The sequence below is a fragment of the Lutra lutra genome, chromosome 10 (genome assembly GCF_902655055.1).
Source record: "Lutra lutra chromosome 10, mLutLut1.2, whole genome shotgun sequence".
Lineage (NCBI taxonomy): Eukaryota > Metazoa > Chordata > Mammalia > Carnivora > Mustelidae > Lutra > Lutra lutra.
Window position 1 is genome coordinate 65250639 of NC_062287.1, and position 18987 is coordinate 65269625.

The 18987-nt window shown below is 36.9% G+C and overlaps 1 protein-coding gene across 2 annotated transcripts in view; it reads right to left on the reverse strand.

Annotated features, from left to right (window-relative positions):
* SBF2 (SET binding factor 2) overlaps nucleotides 1-18987 on the reverse strand; it is a 483767-nt gene that overhangs the window by 166192 nt on the left and 298588 nt on the right. For both annotated transcript variants that reach the window (XM_047693703.1, XM_047693702.1), the window contains exons 15-16: nucleotides 6457-6566; nucleotides 4537-4686 (exon numbers count right to left, since the gene is read on the reverse strand). In XM_047693703.1, coding sequence (XP_047549659.1) covers nucleotides 4537-4686; nucleotides 6457-6566 — 260 coding nt within the window. The remainder of the gene's footprint in view (nucleotides 1-4536; nucleotides 4687-6456; nucleotides 6567-18987) is intronic.

The window sequence follows — 18987 nt, forward strand, 5'->3', positions numbered from 1 at the left end:
TATCATATCTACTTTATGTAACTTCCCTTTTGCCTACCTAGTAATATGTAAGTTTTTCCATATGGGCACATATTATAGATCTATGACTTTTTATGTTGTAGCTGAGCGGTATTCCAAATAGTTGTAAATAATTAAATTAATCAATATCCAAATGGTGAACATCTAGGTTGCTTTTAATTGTTGCTATTATTATAAACTATTATAGCTAGTAAATTATACTTTAAAGTAAAAATGTCTTCCAATAAAGGTGAATCATCTCCTATCTTATCAGTATGCTTAAACAAACTACAAAGTGCTTGTTACAAGACTGCATTTTTTTTTTTTTTTTTTTACAAGACTGCATTTTTGATGCTAGATTTTAAGTCAGAATTTCGGAGAAAGATATCCTTCAAAATGCATTTGAAGAGAAAAATATACCCTGCAAAACACCCTAATAGCAGTACCCTAAGACCTGAAGGTTTCTAAGTTGCAAGGTTATAAAGAACAAAGACACAATGAATACTCATACACCTAGTTTAAGAAATAGAGTATTAGCATTACCACTGAAGATCTCTACGTTCATCGACCCTTCCTCTCTGTCCCACTGAGGGTAATTTTTTTCAATATTTTCTTTATTATTCCCTTAATTTCCTTTTTTCTAGTTTTATTGAGGTACAATTAAGAAATAAAATTGTAGTGTATAATGTGATGATTTTGTGTGTGTGTATATATATGTATGTATATATAAAAGAAAAGCAAGGCTATATATCTTTTTCAAGATTTTATTTATTTTATTTATTTATTTGACAGACAGAGCGAGAGAGGGAACATAAGAGTGGGAGTGGGAGAGAGAGAAGCAGGTTTCCTACCAAGCAGGGAACCCAACGTGGGGCTCCATTCTAGGACCCTGGGATCATGACTTAGGCCAAAGACACATGCCCAACAACTGAGTCACCCAGGCACCCTTGCCTTGCTTTTCTTTATGGTTTTACCATATATATTATATTCCTAAATTACATATTTCTAAATAATATGTTACATGCTTTAAATTTTATACCAATGGAACCATATTATAATTGGATTGTTCTTTTATTTTTGTGCAAAACTATCTCCTTTAAGATTCATTGTTCCTTACAGCTACAATTCGTTTTCTCTACTAAAAAATATTCTAATATAAAAAGATACCACAGGGGTGGGGCGCCTGGGTGGGTCAGTGGGTTAAAGCCTCTGCCTTCAGCTCAGGTCATGATCCCAGGGTCCTGGGATCGAGCCCCACATCGGGCTCTCTGTTCAGCGGGGAGCCTGTTTCCCTTTCTCTCTGCCTGTCTCTCTGCCTACTTGTGATCTCTGTCAAATAAATAAATAAAATCTTAAAAAATAAATAAATAAAAAGATACCACAATTTATTCATTCTATTGCTGGTTGACGTATTAGTTGTTTTGTTTTCTGCTATTTTAAACAATGCTCCTATGAACATTTTTGTGCATGTCCCTTGGTATATGGGTAAGAGCTCATCTTAGAGTGGAATCAGTGGGTCATTGAATATATTCCTAATTTAAATGTAGTCAAATTTATCACTCTTTTCTTTTAAGATCAACACTATTTGTGACTTGTTTAACAAATCTATCCCTACCCCAAAGTCAAGGATATCTCCTTTAAAGATTGTTTGAAAAACTGTAGAGATTGGCTTTTCAAATATAAGTCTTTAGTCCACATGAAACTGTTTTTTAGTGTATAGTGTGGTATACATACACCAGTGAGGTATCTGTACATTTTCTGTGTACATGGTCACCTCATTGTCCCAGCACTAATTATTGAATTTTTTATCCTCTTGTCATTGATCTGAAATGACAATTCTGTCATAAGTCACATTCTCATATATGTGTACCTCTGTGTATTATCTATAGTTTATAAACTGTCGCATATTCTGTTCTTTTGGTCAATCTCTTTATGATTGTGCCCAAACCACACTGTCTTAATTACCAAAGTCTAAAACTAAAATTAAAATTAAAAATTGTTTTAAGTTTTATTGAGGTATAATTGATAAATAAAATGGTAAAATATTTCAAGTAGACATGGTGGTGATTTCATATACGCATACACTGTGAAAGGATTCCCGTATATATCTGTTTTGTTGTTGTTATTTGTTGGTGCAAATATTTAAGTTCTACTCTCTTAGCAAATTTCAAGTACATAATACAGTTTTATCAACTACAGTCACCACATTTTAAATTAGATCCTCAGGCCTTAGCCACCAAATAGCTAAAAGTGTGCCCCTTTTACCAACTTTTACTTATTTCCCCCACCCCTCAAGCCATGGCAACCATTTCTTTACTCTCTGTTTCTAAGAGTTTGACTTTTTTTTTTTTTTTTTAAGATTCTACATATCTGTGATTCCACGCAGTATTTATTTAGTTTTTTCTGTCTGGCTTATTTCACTTATCATGATGCCTTCAGCATCTCCATGTTATTGCAAATGGCAACACTTCCTTCTTTCTCAAGGTTGAATACATTCACTGCTTATATATAACACATCTTCTTTTCCTATTCATCTGCTGGTAAACACTTAGGTTGTTTTCATATCTTGGCTATTGTTAAAAATGCTGCGGTGAACACGGGGGTGTAGATACCTTTTCAATATCCTGTTTTCCTTTGGATAAGCTCAGAAGTGGGATTGTTGGATCCTATGCTTGTTCTGGATTTAATTTTGTTTTTTCATAGTGGTTGTATCAATTTACATTCCTATCAACAGTGCAGAAGGGTTCCCTTTCTTCCACATCCTTCACAACACTCATCTTAAATCTTTTTGATAACAGTCATTCTAACAAATGTGAGGTGGTATCTCATGGTGATTTTGATTTATACTTCCCTGATATTAGTGATGCTGAATACATTTTCAGGTACCTTTTGGCCATTTGTATCTTATTTATTTATTTGTCTTCTTTTAAACTAATTTTTTATATCTAACAGAACCAATTCCCAGCTTTGTTGTTGTTGTTTTAGGAGGGCGTTGGTAATTCTTAGGCTTTTGCTCTTCTAGCTGGGATTATGATAGAAATTGAATTGCCTCTATTGATTATTTTGGGGAGAACTGATATCTTCACAATATTGAGTTTTCCAACCCATGGACATGGTATATCTTTCCATTTAATTAGGCCTTTTTTTTCACCCATAAACTTTATTATTAATTATACCTAGTGATTCTCATTTTCTAATCTAACAGAATTTAACATGTATTTTGCTTACTTTTTCTGGAGTCCCACAGATAGGCTTTGAATTCTTTTTTTTTTTTTTTTTTTAATTTATTTGACAGTCAGAGATCACAAGTAGGCAGAGAGGCAGGCAGAGAGAGGGAAGGGGGAAGCAGGCTCCCCGCCAAGCAGAGAGCCCGAAGCGGGGCTTGATCCCAAGACCCTGCGATCATGACCTGAGCTGAAGGCAGAGGCTTTAACCCACTGAGCCACCCAGGCGTCCCTAGGCTTTGAATTCTTAACATTTAATTATATTCTTCTCCTTGTGCAAAAAGTTTGAGAAATAATATTTCTATCACCTGTAAAGAACATGATGCCAATGTCATAAAATAACTAACATGTGAGACAGGATGGGGAAATCAGATTATTTGCTTCTCCTAAACTGCCTTCACTAATTTTTTTAAAGGTTTTATTTATTTGACAGAGAGAGATCACAAGTAGGCAGAGAGGCAAACAGAGAGAGAAAGAGGAGGAAGCAGGCTCCCTGCCGAGCAGAGAGCCCAATGTGGGACTTGATCCCAGAACCCTGAGATCATGACCTGAGTAGAAGGCAGAGGCTTAACCCACTGAGACACCCAGGCGCCCCTGCCTTCTTTATTTTGTTGGAAGTTTATTTCTGTAAGATTTTGCGTGTGTGTGTATGTGTGTGTATGCCAAGTAGAAGTATTTTTTGACCTTTTATGCATGGTGCTTACCAAATACTTAAGTAATTCATTTATAACTTAAATTACCCATCACTCATTATCCTCTATCTTAATAGTACAAATAAAAACTGACTGAAATGAATAATTAAGTAATTATTAAATAATTTAACATTAAGTAACATAAAACTCAATGTTTTGGAAATGACCTTTCATTTTTCATTTTCAGAAAGTTTGCTTAGAGAACAAAATAACAGAGCTTTTTTTTTTTTTTAAAGATTTTAATTATTTTATTTGAGAGAGAGAGCACAAAGGGAGAGTGAGAGGGAAAAGCAGACTCCCCGCTAAGCAGAGAGCCTGACTCAGGGCTCAAGCCCAGGACCCTGAGATCATGACCTGAGCCAAAGCAGATGCTTAACTGACTGAGTCACCCAGGCTTCCCTACCCTAGTATTTTTCAAGAGAAAACAATGGTAGCATGAAAAACTCAATACTTATGTCAACTAATAAATAAGTATTTCTGACAGAAATGGTAAGGATACTGGTTCTTCATCCTATTCACCGTGGAAGACTCAAGGATGTGACATATCAGTAACTACAGAATCTCCTGGAAAAATAAAAAGTATTCTCAAATATTAGGAATAATCTGAAAGAACTGAAAATTACCTGTAGTGTACAGTTCATCATCCTTATTATATAGTCAAACTGTTGATGGTCTAATATAGCCCGGTTTTGCTGGACATGTAAACCCAGCTCATCGGTGAGACACTGTCTTGCTGCCTTTCCCTTAAGGGCTCTCAGTGCAGCTGGAAGGGTCTAGGGCAAGAGAAGCAGAAGTGAACAAAAGATATTAATGGAAAGAAACAACATTTAATCACACTAAAAATTCAAGTGCACCTTATAAACCATGTAACAAAGATATTAGAATTAAACTCCCAGAAAAGAGTTGATTTGCTATTAAGAACAATTATAATAGATGGGTGTATAGTTATTTTTATTTGTAAGTCAGTATGAAAAATAAGTAGAACTGATTTATGTAATAAGTTAAAAAACATTAACTTCACTTAATAAAAAAACTCAACAAAACTTCGGTTACCAAAACACTCATGACATTTAGATACTTTCTTTCAATAACTGGCCACATCTCTGTGGCAAAAATAGAAGGAAAAATTAAAAGGACAAGAAACACAGGTGATTTCATACTTTTAAACTGGTAAGTTATTTAATCACTAGTCAGTTTTAATTTACGATTAGAAAATTCTACATCTCCTCTCCTCATTTCAATATCATAGTGAAGAAGGGAAAAGGACTCAGATCAACAAATAGAAATATCTAGATTTACACATTAAAATTCTTTCACTTTATCACCCAGAAGAATGTCTCTCCCAGTTCACCATTTAGCGCTTAGTTAATGTACTTTATTTAAAATAATAATAGGCTTATTTAACTTTGAAAACCTAAAAAAATACAGAATAAAAAGTAAGAAGGAAGGGAAGAAGTCTGACAGCAGGAGGGCATAATATTGTTATAGGCAGGTATAAGAAACAAGATGTAAAACCTGAAAGCAAGAAAAGCAGAAGTAAGTCTATTACAACACTTCAAGCATAAGAGAAAATGGAAACCAAAAAAAAGTCAAAACCTAAAAAGGCTTGGGCCATTTACTATAAGGGTAAAAATGTTATTCTTTTCATGCTTTAGCCTCTTGTTCAGAGCTATAATGAGTCAATAAGATTACATTATGTTTAATACATTTCTTTTTAAAAATATTTTATTAACATATAATATATTATTTGCTTCAGAGGTACAGGTCTGTGAATCATCAGTCTTACACAATTCACAGCACTCACCATAGCACCTACCCTCCCCAATGTCCATAACCCAGCCACCCCATCCCGCCCCCCATACTTCCCAGCAACTCTCAGTTTGTTTTCTGAGATTAAGAGTCTCTTATGGTTTGTCTCCCTCCCCAGTCCCATCTTGTTTCATTTTTTCCCTCTGTACTCCCCACGACCCCCGACCCTGCCTCTCAAATTCCTCATATCAGAGAGATCATACGATAATTGTCATTCTCTGGTTGACTTACTTCACTTAGCATAATACCCTCTAGTTTTTTCCTGACTTGTTAATTTTAGCCATTCTGACTGGTGTGAGGCGGTATATCACTGTGGTTTTGATTTGTATTTCCCTGATTGTTTAACACAGTTTTTTAAAGAAGGCAAGAAAATGTGCTTTAATGAGGCATATTTAAGTTGAATATCACTGTTCTTATAATTCATTTCTTATTCTGACTAGATTCTTAGCAATAAATAAAATTATATTCAAATTGTTAAATTTCTAAGAAATATGTCTAAATAGGATGTAAAGAACAATGTTTAAAAGTTTAAGGAAAAAAATCGCTAACAATATTTCTCTGGTAGCCATATAACTAGGCATGGCAAAGATTTTAAATCTCAGACACAATTCATTTAAAATGATCAAAACAATGAAAAGAGATGGAATTAGAGGAGAGGTTATTTGGCAAACTAAACATGTAAATCTGAAAGGGGAATGATGAATGCTTACTTGGGAAAGAAAGCATTTTATTACCTTTTCGGTCTCCAATGTTTTATTTTCAAATATGAATGAGATGCAGTTTCTAACAACTTCCAATCTCTGTGCACTGTTGAAAACTGTTGTCACCTTATCCATTATCGAAACTAGCAGAGGAATATAAAGACAACACAAACAAGTTAAACTTCTTTGGCAATTACAAAAGCAAAGGGAATATTAATGTTTACAGTTTATATAGTTGTAACTATCTGCATGACCAACATTTAGAATTTATTCTTTTCCCTGGTTACATGGCACTGAAGGTATTCCATTTCATTACTTTAGATTACAGATTTAGGTTTTGAAATGTCAGGCTAGTCAATGGCTCATTGAGGATAATTGCATGGATAGATTCCAATGATAAACTGAACTCTTCAGCAAATTAATTCATATCGCATAGTAAAACTGTATTAAGCAAGAGTAAACATCCACTTTTAACTTTAATTGTGAACAAACTGATAAATGTTTGGGGTACAGTATCATGACAAAAGTAGCTAATACTTACATGTGAGAAGACTACTAACAAAAAAAGAAACTGATATTTCTAAAACATTACCAAAGAAAAACCACATATCACAAAAAATCACATTCTACAAATTAGAGTACAGGTACTCAATAGTGTTTGAGAAAGCACTGTACAAAAAGAGAAATGTTTATGGCTCAAGAATTACTATATAAACTTGGGAGTGTTTTTTTAGTCCTATAAACTATGTACCAGTCACATTTACCAGAAGATCGAATAATTCTAGTCTAATACACAGGCTAATATATTTATAGGTCTGATTCTGCTTTTTAAGACCCCTTATAATTTTATGGCTGCTCTTGGAATCTAAAGGCATAATCCCTTCACTCCCTGTCATACCTAAGAAGAAAGAGTATCATATCTTACTAATTAACATCCTTTTCACTTCATCAATACAAAATCTTATATCCTTCAAATCATTTTTAAAACTTTCTAATTTTGGTGCTCGCTTCGGCAGCACATATACTAAAACTTTCTAATTTTGAACAATTTTAAGCTCACAAAAAGTTACAAAATAGTACGGATTCATGTACTCATCACTTTAGCTTCCCCCAATGGTGATATCTTACCTAACTATAGTGCTTTATCAGAATCAGGAAATCAATTGGCACCATATAATTAACTAGACAACAGAACACAAATTTTACCAGCTTTCTTTTAATCATTTTTAATCATGCAACACAGATATTCTGCATGACCATGATACTTAATAGATTATTTCACATGACTCTTCTATATGAAATGCTAATTTTTAATTGTGTGCTCTGGGGCTTCTCACACAGGTAGGTCAGCTGAATAGACTGAAATAGAAATCGATCTATATTTAGAATAAGAAACTTCTTAGAGTCTCCAAATAATACCACATACTTTATCGAGCAACATCTTTAACCTGTGTTTATAAACTTTTTAAAAAAAGATTTTATTCATTTGATAGAGTGAGAGTGAGAGAGAGAACACAAGCAGGGGGAATGTGAGAGGGAGAAGCAGGATTCCCACAGAGCCTGATATGGGGCTCGATCCCAGGACCTTGGGATCATGACCTGAGCCGAAGGCAGATGCCTAACGACTGAGCCACCCAGATGCCCTAACATGTGTTTATAAACTTTTAATTCTAAAATCTCTTCAGCAGTGTTTTAAATTTTCTTTAGGGCAAGCTATTAAAAAAAATAACACCTTTTCTGGTAATAAGTCTGTTTACTTTTTTTTTTTTTAAAGATTTTATTTATTTATTTGACAGAGAGAAATCACAAGTAAGCAGAGAGGCAGGCATAGAGAGAGGAGGAAGCAGGCTCCCTGCTGAGCAGAAAGCCCGATGTGGGGCTCGAACCCAGGACCTGGGATCATGACCTGAGCCGAAGGCAGCGGCTTAATCCACTGAGCCACCCAGGCGCCCCTAAGTCTGTTTACTTTTTTGAGAGTTATTTGAGAGTATGACTTAGTTCACTCCCAGAAGAAAGTTCTTCACTTGGAGTTACTGATATTTCAGATTGGCCAAATTCCCAGCTGTGGCATTCTAATACTCACTTTCTAACATCTGATGACAACTCTGTTTTATGAGTACTTAAATTCCCAGGGCTTCCCTTCTAAGGTTTTAGCCTTCCAGTGCTAGTTCCACCCAATCATCATTACTCTGGCTCCTCTGAGGAATGGGTGGAAATTAAGTAACCTCTCAAAATGTGAATGCCCCACAAGGTGTCAGAGCAATTTTACACTCATATTAAATGAGTAAAATGTAAAATGGAACATTTATAACTTTTAATTTTGGTACAAAGAAAATCCCGATTCTGATCAACCAAAATGAACCAGAAAGTTGGACAGAGGTTCCTGTATTCATTCATTCATTCATTCATTCATTCATTCAAGTTTTACATGCACGGCTAAATACTTTGTCATGTGTACCTCTCTCACTGATTACAGTGAGATACGCTATCTACATGTATCTAAAGAAAGAATTCAGAAAAAAATAAAGAATTCGATGCGGATTGAAAATGAGGAAAGTAAAGAGATTATATAAAGATAATATTAAGAATTAAGGTGACAATTCGAGCAAATTGAATTTTTTTTAAATTTTATTTTTTATAAACATATAATATATTTTTATCCCCAGGGGTACAGGTCTGTGAATCGCCAGGTTTACACACTTCCAGGACTCACCATAGCACATACCCTCCCCAATGTCCATAACCCCACCCCCCCACCCCCCTTCCCCCATCAACCCTCACTTTGTTTTGTGAGATTAAGAGTCACTTATGGTTTATTTCCCTCCCAATCCCATCTTGTTTCATTTACTCTTCTCCTACCCCCTTAACCCTCCATGTTGCATCTCTTCTCCCTCATATCAGGGAGATCATATGACAGTTGTCTTTCTCCGATTGACTTATTTCGCTAAGCATGATACCCTCTAGTTCCATCCACGTCGTCGCAAATGGCCAGATTTCATTTCTTTTGATGGCTGCATAGTATTCCATTGTGTATATGTACCACATCTTCTTTATCCATTTGTCTGTTGATGGACATCTAGGTTCTTTCCATAGTTTGGCTATTGTAGACACTGCTGCTATAAACATTTGGGTGCACGTGCCCCTTTGAATCACTAAGTTTGTATCTTTAGGGTAAATACCCAGCAGTGCAATTGCTGGGTCATAGGGTAGTTCTATTTTCAACATTTTGAGGAACCTCCATGCTGTTTTCCAGAGTGGTTGCACCAGCTTGCATTCCCACCAACAGTGGAGGAGGGTTCCCCTTTCTCTGCATCCTCGCCAGCATCTGTCATTTCCTGACTTGTTAATTTTAGCCATTCTGACTGGTGTGAGGTGATATCTCATTGTGGTTTTGAATTGTATTTCCCTGATGCCGAGTGATATGGAGCACTTTTTCATGTGTCTGTTGGCCATCTGGATGTCTTCTTTGCAGAAATGTCTGTTCATGTCTTCTGCCCATTTCTTGATTGGATTATTTGTTCTTTGGGTGTTGAGTTTGCTAAGTTCTTTATAGATTTTGGACACTAGCGCTTTATCTGATATGTCATTTGCAAATATCTTCTCCCATTCTGTCAGTTGTCTTTTGGTTTTGTTCACTGTTTCCTTTGCTGTGCAAAAGCTTTTGATCTTGATAAAATCCCAATAGTTCATTTTTGCCCTTGCTTCCCTTGCCTTTGGTGATGTTCCTAGGAAGATGTTGCTGTGGCTGAGGTCGAAGAGGTTGCTGCCTGTGTTCTCCTCAAGGATTTTGAGGGATTCCTTTCTCACACTGAGGTCCTTCATCCATTTTGAGTCTATTTTCGTGTGTGGTGTAAGGAAATGATCCAATTTCATTTTTCTGCATGTGGCTGTCCAATTTTCCCAACACCATTTATTGAAGAGTCTGTCTTTTTTCCATTGGACATTCTTTCCTGCTTTGTCGAAGATGAGTTGACCATAGAGTTGAGGGTCTATTTCTGGGCTCTCTATTCTGTTCCATTGATCTATGTGTCTGTTTTTGTGCCAGTACCATGCTGTCTTGATGATGAGAGCTTTGTAATAGAGCTTGAAGTCCGGAATTGTGATGCCACCAACTTCGGCTTTCTTTTTCAATATTCCTTTGGCTATTCGAGGTCTTTTCTGGTTCCATATAAATTTTAGGATTATTTGTTCCATTTCTTTGAAAAAAATGGATGGTACTTTGATAGGAGTTGCATAAAATGTGTAGATTGCTTTACGTAGCATAGACATTTTCATAATATTTATTCTTCCAATCCAGGAGCATGGAACATTTTTCCATTTCTTTGTGTCTTCCTCAATTTCTTTCATGAGTACTTTATAGTTTTCTGAGTATAGATTCTTAGTCTCTTTGGTTAGGTTTATTTCTAGGTATCTTATAGTTTTGGATGCAATTGTAAATGGGATGGACTCCTTAATTTCTCTTTCTTCTGTCTTGTTGTTGGTGTAGAGAAATGCAACTGATTTCTGAGCATTGATTTTATATCCTGACACTTTACTGAATTCCTGGACAAGTTCTAGCAGTTTTGGAGTGGAGTCTTTTGGGTTTTCCACATATAGTATCATATCATCTGCGAAGAGTGATAGTTTGACTTCTTCTTTGCCGATTTGGATGCCTTTAATTTCCTTTTGTTGTCTGATTGCTGAGGCTAGGACTTCTAGTACTATGTTGAATAGCAGTGGTGATAACGGACATCCCTGCCGTGTTCCTGACCTTAGCGGAAAAGCTTTCAGTTTTTCTCCATTGAGAATGATATTTGCGGTGGGTTTTTCATAGATGGCTTTGATAATATTGAGGTATGTGCCCCCTATCCCTACACTTTGAAGAGTTTTGATCAAAAAGGGATGCTGTACTTTGTCAAATGCTTTTTCAGCATCTATGGAGAGTATCATATGGTTCTTCTTCTTTCTTTTATTAATGTGTTGTATCACATTGATTGATTTGCGGATGGTGAACCAACCTTGCAGCCCTGGAATAAATCCCACTTGGTCATGGTGAATAATCCTTTTAATGTACTGCTGAATCCTATTGGCTAGTATTTTGGTGAGAATTTTTGCATCTGTGTTCATCAAGGATATTGGTCTGTAGTTCTCTTTTTTGATGAGATCCTTGTCTGGTTTTGGGATCAAGGTAATGCTGGCCTCATAAAATGAATTTGGAAGTTTTCCTTCCAGTTCTATTTTTTGGAACAGTTTCAGGAGAATAGGAATTAGTTCTTCTTTAAATGTTTGGTAGAATTCCCCTGGGAAGCCGTCTGGCCCTGGGCTTTGTTGGTTGAAGATTTTTGATGACTGTTTCAATCTCCTTACTGGTTATGGGTCTGTTCAGGCTTTCTATTTCTTCCTGGTTCAGTTGTGGTAGTTTATATGTCTCTAGGAATGCATCCATTTCTTCCAGATTGTCCAATTTGTTGGCGTAGAGTTGCTCATAGTATGTTCTTATAATTGTCTGTATTTCTTTGGTGTTTGTTGTGATCTCTCCTCTTTCATTCATGATTTTATTTATCAGGGTCCTTTCTCTTTTCTTTTTGATAAGGCTGGCCAGGGGTTTATCAATCTTATTAATTCTTTCAAAGAACCAGCTCCTAGTTTCGTTGATTTGTTCTATTGGTTTTTTGGTTTCTATTTCATTGATTTCTGCTCTGATCTTTATGATTTCTCTTCTCCTGCTGGGTTTAGGGTTTCTTTCGTGTTCTTTCTCCAGCTCCTTTAGGTGTAGGGTTAGGTTGTGTACCTGAGACCTTTCTTGTTTCTTGAGAAAGGCTTGTACCGCTATATATTTTCCTCTCAGGACTGATTTTGTTGTGTCCCACAGATTTTGAACCATTGTGTTTTCATTATCATTTGTTTCCATGAATTTTTTCAGTTCTTCTTTAATTTCCTGGTTGACCCATTCATTCTTTAGAAGGATGCTGTGTAGTCTCCATGTATTTGGGTTCTTTCCAAATTTCCTCTTGTGATTGAGTTCTAGCTTCAGAGCATTGTGGTCTGAAAATATGCAGGGAATGATTCCAATCTTTTGATACCGGTTGAGACCTGATTTAGGACCGAGGATGTGATCTATTCCGGAGAATGTTCCATGTGCACTAGAGAAGAATGTGTATTCTGTTGCTTTGGGATGAAATGTTCTGAATATATCTGTGATGTCCATCTGGTCCAGTGTGTCATTTAAGGCCTTGATTTCCTTGTTGATCTTTTGCTTGGATGATCTGTCCATTTCAGTGAGGGGAGTGTTAAAGTCCCCTACTGTTATTGTATTCTTGTCGATGTGTTTCTTTGATTTTGTTATTAATTGGTTTATATAGTTGGCTGCTCCCACGTTAGGGGCATAGATATTTAAAATTGTTAGATCTTCTTGTTGGACAGATCCTTTGAGTATGATATAGTGTCCTTCCTCATCTCTTATTATAGTCTTTGGCTTAAAATCTAATTGATCTGATATAAGGATTGCCACCCCTGCTTTCTTCTGATGTCCATTAGCATGGTAAATTCTTTTCCACCCCCTCACTTTAAATCTGGAGGTGTCTCTGGGTTTAAAATGAGTTTCTTGTAGGCAGCATATAGATGGGTTTTGTTTTTTTATCCATTCTGATACCCTGTGTCTTTTGATTGGGGCATTTAGCCCATTAACATTCAGGGTAACTACTGAGAGATATGAATTTAGTGCCATTGTATTGCCTGTAAGGTGACTGTTATTGTATATTGTCTCTGTTCCTTTCTGATCTACTACTTTTAGGGTCTCTCTTTGCTTAGAGGACCCCTTTCGATATTTCCTGTAGAGCTGGTTTGGTGTTTGCAAATTCTTTCAGTTTTTGGTTGTCCTGGAAGCTTTTAATCTCTCTTTCTATTTTCAATGATAGTCTAGCTGGATATAGTATTCTTGGCTGCATGTTTTTCTCGTTTAGTGCTCTGAATATATCATGCCAGCTCTTTCTGGCCTGCCAGGTCTCTGTGGATAAAAATCTGCTGCCAATCTAATATTTTTACCATTGTATGTTACAGACTTCTTTTCCCGGGCTGCTTTCAGGATTTTCTCTTTGTCACTAAAACTTGTAAATTTTACTATTAGGTGACGGGGTGTGGACCTATTCTTATTGATTTTGAGGGGGGTTCTCTGAACTTCCTGGATTTTGATGCTTGTTCCCTTTGCCATATTGGGGAAATTCTCTCCAATAATTCTCTCGAATATACCTTCTGCTCCCCTCTCTCTTTCTTCTTCTTCTGGAATCCCAATTATTCTAATGTTGTTTCGTCTTATGGTGTCCCTTATCTCTCGAATTCTCCCCTTGTGGTCCAGTAGCTGTTTGTCCCTCTTTTGCTCAGCTTCTTTATTCTCTGTCATTTGGTCTTCTATATCGCTAATTCTTTCTTCTGCCTCATTTATCCTAGCAGTGAGAGCCTCCATTTTTTATTGCACCTCATTAATAGCTTTTTTTTATTTCAACTTGGTTAGATTTTAGTTCTTTTATATCTACAGAAAGGGCTTTTATCTCTCCCTAGAGGGTTTCTCTAATATCTTCCATGCCTTTTTCGAGCCCGGCTAGAACCTTGAGAATTGTCATTCTGAACTCTAGATCTGACATATTACCAATGTCTGTATTGATTAGGTCCCTAGCCTTTGGTACTGCCTCTTGTTCTTTTTTTTTGTTGTGAATTTTTCCGCCTTGTCATTTTGTCCAGATAAGAGTATATGAAGGAGCAAGTAAAATACTACAAGGGTGGCAACAACCCCAGGAAAATATGCTTTAGCCAAATCAGAGGAGATCCCAAATCGTGAGGGGGGAGAAAGGGGATAAAAAGAGGTTCAGAAAGAAAAAAAAATTTAAAAAAAGAAAACCAATAAAGAAAAAATATAAAAAGGGAAAAAATATATATATATATTAGATAAACTAGTTAAAAAACATTAAAGAAGAAAAGGGTAAAAGTTAAAAAAAATTAGAAGAAGAGAAAAAAAAATTGAAAAAGAAAAAAAAATTAAATTAACTGCAAGGCTAAAGAATCATGGGGAGAAAGCCATGAGTTCTGTGCTTTGCTTTCTCCTCCTCTGGAATTCCGCTGCTCTCCTTGGTATTGAAACTGCACTCCTTGGTAGGTGAACTTGGTCCTCGCTGGGTTTCTTGTTGATCTTCTGGGGGAGGGGCCTGTTGTAGTGATTCTCAAGTGTCTTTGCCCGAGGCGGAGTTGCACCACCCTTACCCAGGCCGGGCTGAGTAATCCGCTCGGGTTTGCTTTCGGGAGAGTTCCGGAGGGCGGGAATGAAGATGGCGGCCTCCCAGTCTCCGGCCCGGAGGAGCCGAGAGCCTGGGGCCCCACTCTTCAGTGCGCCCTCAGAGAACAGCGCCCAATGACTCCCGTCACCCTGGCTCCGGCCGCGCTCAGAGCTGACCGAGCCTGTGACCGTTCAAGGTAACCTCAAGCTTAGAGCTCACTCCTCGGCTCTGTCTCTGTAGCCGGCTTCCCCGTTCTAATACCTGTAAGCTCTGCGACACTCAGACACCCCCGATCCTTCTGTGACCCTGAGGGACCTGAGGCCACGCTGACCCTGCGTGGGCTTCACCCCAGTTAAGCCTCTGGAGCGATGTCCCTCAGAAGAACAGACTTTTAAATGTCCTGATTTTGTGCTCCGTTGCTCCGCCGCTTGCCAGGAGCCGGCCCCTCCCCCCGCGGTCTATCTTCCCGTTGCTTTGGATTCACTTCTCCGCCAGTCCTACCTTTCAGAAAGTGGTTGATTTTCTGTTTCTAGAATTGCTGTTCTTCTCTTCGATCTCCCGTTGGATTTGTAGGTGTTTGCAATCTTTAGATAAGCTATCTAGCTGATCTCCCGCTACCTGAAGTAGTCTCAGCCTGCTACTTCTCCGCCATCTTGACTCCTCCCCAAGCAAATTGAATTTGAAACAAACTTTTCATCTGTTCATGTGGGTATTTAAAGAAAGTCCTCAACTAGCTTATGAGTATTAAAATTACCTAACTCCTTCAAAAGATAGCTATTTACCCTAACATGTCTACCTTATCCATCCTTTTTTCTATGTCAAAGTCCAATCATCATTTAAATAAAAGCTATTAATTCTTAGAATAATAATGACAAGTTAACATTACTATGTAAATATACAATGACTATACTATTATCCATTGATAATAAAATTATACTCACTTCTAGGTATGATGGGGCAGTTTGTAGCAAACTAAAATTCCTACCAAAAATAATTACAGAAGTCAGATAAAATGCAAAAGGATCTATTTAAATATATTAGATTGCTACAGAAGCACAAGGACTGGAGGACCTAAAATTTCAGAGAAGGAAAAAGAAGCTAGAGAGGTGAGTTAACACACACACATCTAGTTTTTCCCTAGGAGATTTGCTAATTTTGGGTACAGACAGAAGGCTGAGAATCCAGGCTTGATTCTGGCAGATGGCGAGGCTGACCTGCAAAGTTTCTGGTGAAAGCTGAACTGGCAAAAGTAGATGTGTGTGAATGGCCCCTAGGTAAACCACTAAAAGAACAATAAGTAAATGTATAAACAAGTTAACAGAGATAAATTATGGAATAAGAAAAATAGTTTATTAATCCAATAGAAAGCAAGAAAGCAGGGGAAAATGTAAAACAGGAAAAATAAATAGAAAAAAAAACCACCCAGAAAATAACATTAAAGCCGTTAATATACCAGTAATTATATTTATGTAAATATTCATAATGCTATAAATAATGTAAGAAGTATAGTAAGATAGACTGGTTAAAAAAAACTATATGTTGTTTATAAGAAGCATTCATAAAATATAAGGCCCTAGAAAGTTTGAAAATAAAAGGGTAAAAAACATAAACCATACAAACACTAAGCAAAGGAAATCTGGTATAGCTATATAAATATCAAAGTATACTTTAAGGCAAGAAGCATTATTAGAGACAAAGAGGAATATTTCATAATGACAAAAAGATTAATCACTGGGATGCTATAATATTTACAAATATATTTGCATCCAATATATCATCCTCAAAATATATGGATAAAAATACGGATAGAACGAAAATGAGAAATAGGCAATTCTACTATTATCACAGGAGACTTGAACACATCTCCCTCAATAGCTGAAGAAGGAAGAAAAGATAAAAATCAGTAAGAAAACCCATAAAATGGGAAAAAATAACTGCAAATTATATTCTCTGATAAGGGACTTGTATACAAAAATATACAGAACTCTTATGAATCAATAATAAAAAGACAAGTAGCCCAATTAAAAATGAACAAACGATCTAAATACACATTTCTCCAAGGAGATATAAAAATGATAAATAAGTACATGAAAAGTTGTTCTAGAACATTAGATGCATATGGAGAAATCAGAATGCCCAAACATTGCTGGTGGGAATGTAAACTGGTGCACATATTTTGGAAAACTGTTTGGCAGTTCCTCTAAACATTAAACATAGTCTTACCATATGACCCAGCAATTTCCACCTAGGTATATACCTGAGAAAATTAAAAACATGTATCCATACAAAAACTTACACATGAATGCTCACAGCAGCATTCTTAATAGTAGCCAAAAAGGAGAAACAACCCAACGATCCACCAACTGGTGAATGGGTAACAAAACGTAAATACATACACACACACACATACATATCCATACAGTAGGATATTATTCAGCCATAAAAAGCAATGGAGGACTAATTCATGCCACATAGATGAACCCTGAAAATAATATGTTAGAGTTAGTCCAAGATGGCAGAGGAGTAGGAGACCTTAGTTTCCTCGGTCCCAGGAATTCAGCTAGATAGCTATCATATCATTCTGAACCCTGTGAACACTCAACCAGAGATCTAAGAAAAGAATAGTTGCAACTCTACAAATAGAAAAGCAACCACTTTCTGCAAGTTAGGAAGAGCAAAGAAGTGAATCCGAGGGGATACATCAGAAGATAAGCTGTGGGGGGAAGAAGCCTCTATAAACCGGCACCAGAAAGTGATACACCATCAGAACCAGAAGTGGGATGTAATCCTTGCTGGGACAGTGTGGTCTCAGGATCCCCGGGATCACAGGCAGACTGGGAGTGCCCGAATGCATTGGAGTTCCCAGGCATTGGAACAGGTAAATTGGCAGCAATCAGAGAGCCCAGGAATGGGCTCTCAGGTTGGAGTTGCCATATATCATGAACCATGGCATGACTGGGTAACAGCTCTCTGAGAAGGGGCCCAGAGAATGGCAGAACAGCACCAAGACCCCATTTCTTCCCCTGGGAGGAGTGGCATGGGTGCACACTGCAGGAGTCTACAGGGTTTTGAGGCGCAAAATGAGGTCACATGCCTGAGCTAGAAACACATGGTTACAGCCTGGGTAAGCATGGAGTACAGAGGGAGACTGGGGAGACAGAAGTGACTAACTGCTTCTCACTGAGGGCACTGAGGAGTGGGGCCGCCAAGCTTTTGGCTCCAGGGTTGCTGATTAGGAGGTCGCCATTTTCATTCTCATCCTCTAAAGTGGCACAGAAAGCCTTCAAGGAACAAAAGCCACACAGAGCAACAAGAGCCCCTTACTTAGACTGGCCACCTGGCAAGAGCAGTGCAATTCCACTGGGGACAAAGACACTTGAGAATCAACACAACATGGCTCTCCCCAAGAAGATCCACAAGAACATACAGCTAAGACTAAGTTTGCCAATCACAGAGAACTGCAAAACTCTAGCACTAGGGGAAAACAGTATAAGAATTCATGGGGTTGGGACGCCTGGGTGGCTCAGTTGGTTAAGCAGCTGCCTTCAGCTCAGGTCATGATCCCAGCGTCCTGGGATTGAGTCCCACATCGGGCTCCTTGCTTGGCAGGGAGCCTGCTTCTCCCTCTGCCTCTGCCTGCCATTCTGTCTGCCTGTGCTCGCTCTCTCTCCCTCTCTCTCTGACAAATAAATAAATAAAAATCTTAAAAAAAAAAAAAAAGAATTCATGGGGTTTTTTTCCCCATGATTTTTTAGTCTTTCAATTTTAATTTTTATTCTTTCCTTTTTCAACCAATTTCTTGTTTTATCAACTTTTTAAAAATTTTTTTTCATTTTCATTTTTATAATTACATTCTATCCTTCTACTGTATTTAATTTCATATATATGTTATATATATTATATATCATACATATGTATATATACAAATGTATCATATATATTAATTCCATATATACATAAATGTATACATAATGTATGTACACATAAATGTATACATAATGTATGTATACATAAATGTATACACACACAAACACACACACACATTTTTTTCTTTTCTTTATAATTTTGGGATGCAGTTTCTTCTCACAGACCAAAATACACCCAGAATCTGTCTGATCACCTGTCTGATCATATTCTCTCTTTTTCTTCTTTTTTTTGGTTTAAGTCTTATTTTAATTTTCATCTTTACAGTTACATTTTATCTTTTCAATGTATTTAATTTTATTTCTGCATATATATGTTTTCCTTTCTTTACAATTTTGAGATGTAGTTTCTTCTAACAAACCAACCAAAATACAATCAGGATATCATGTATTGC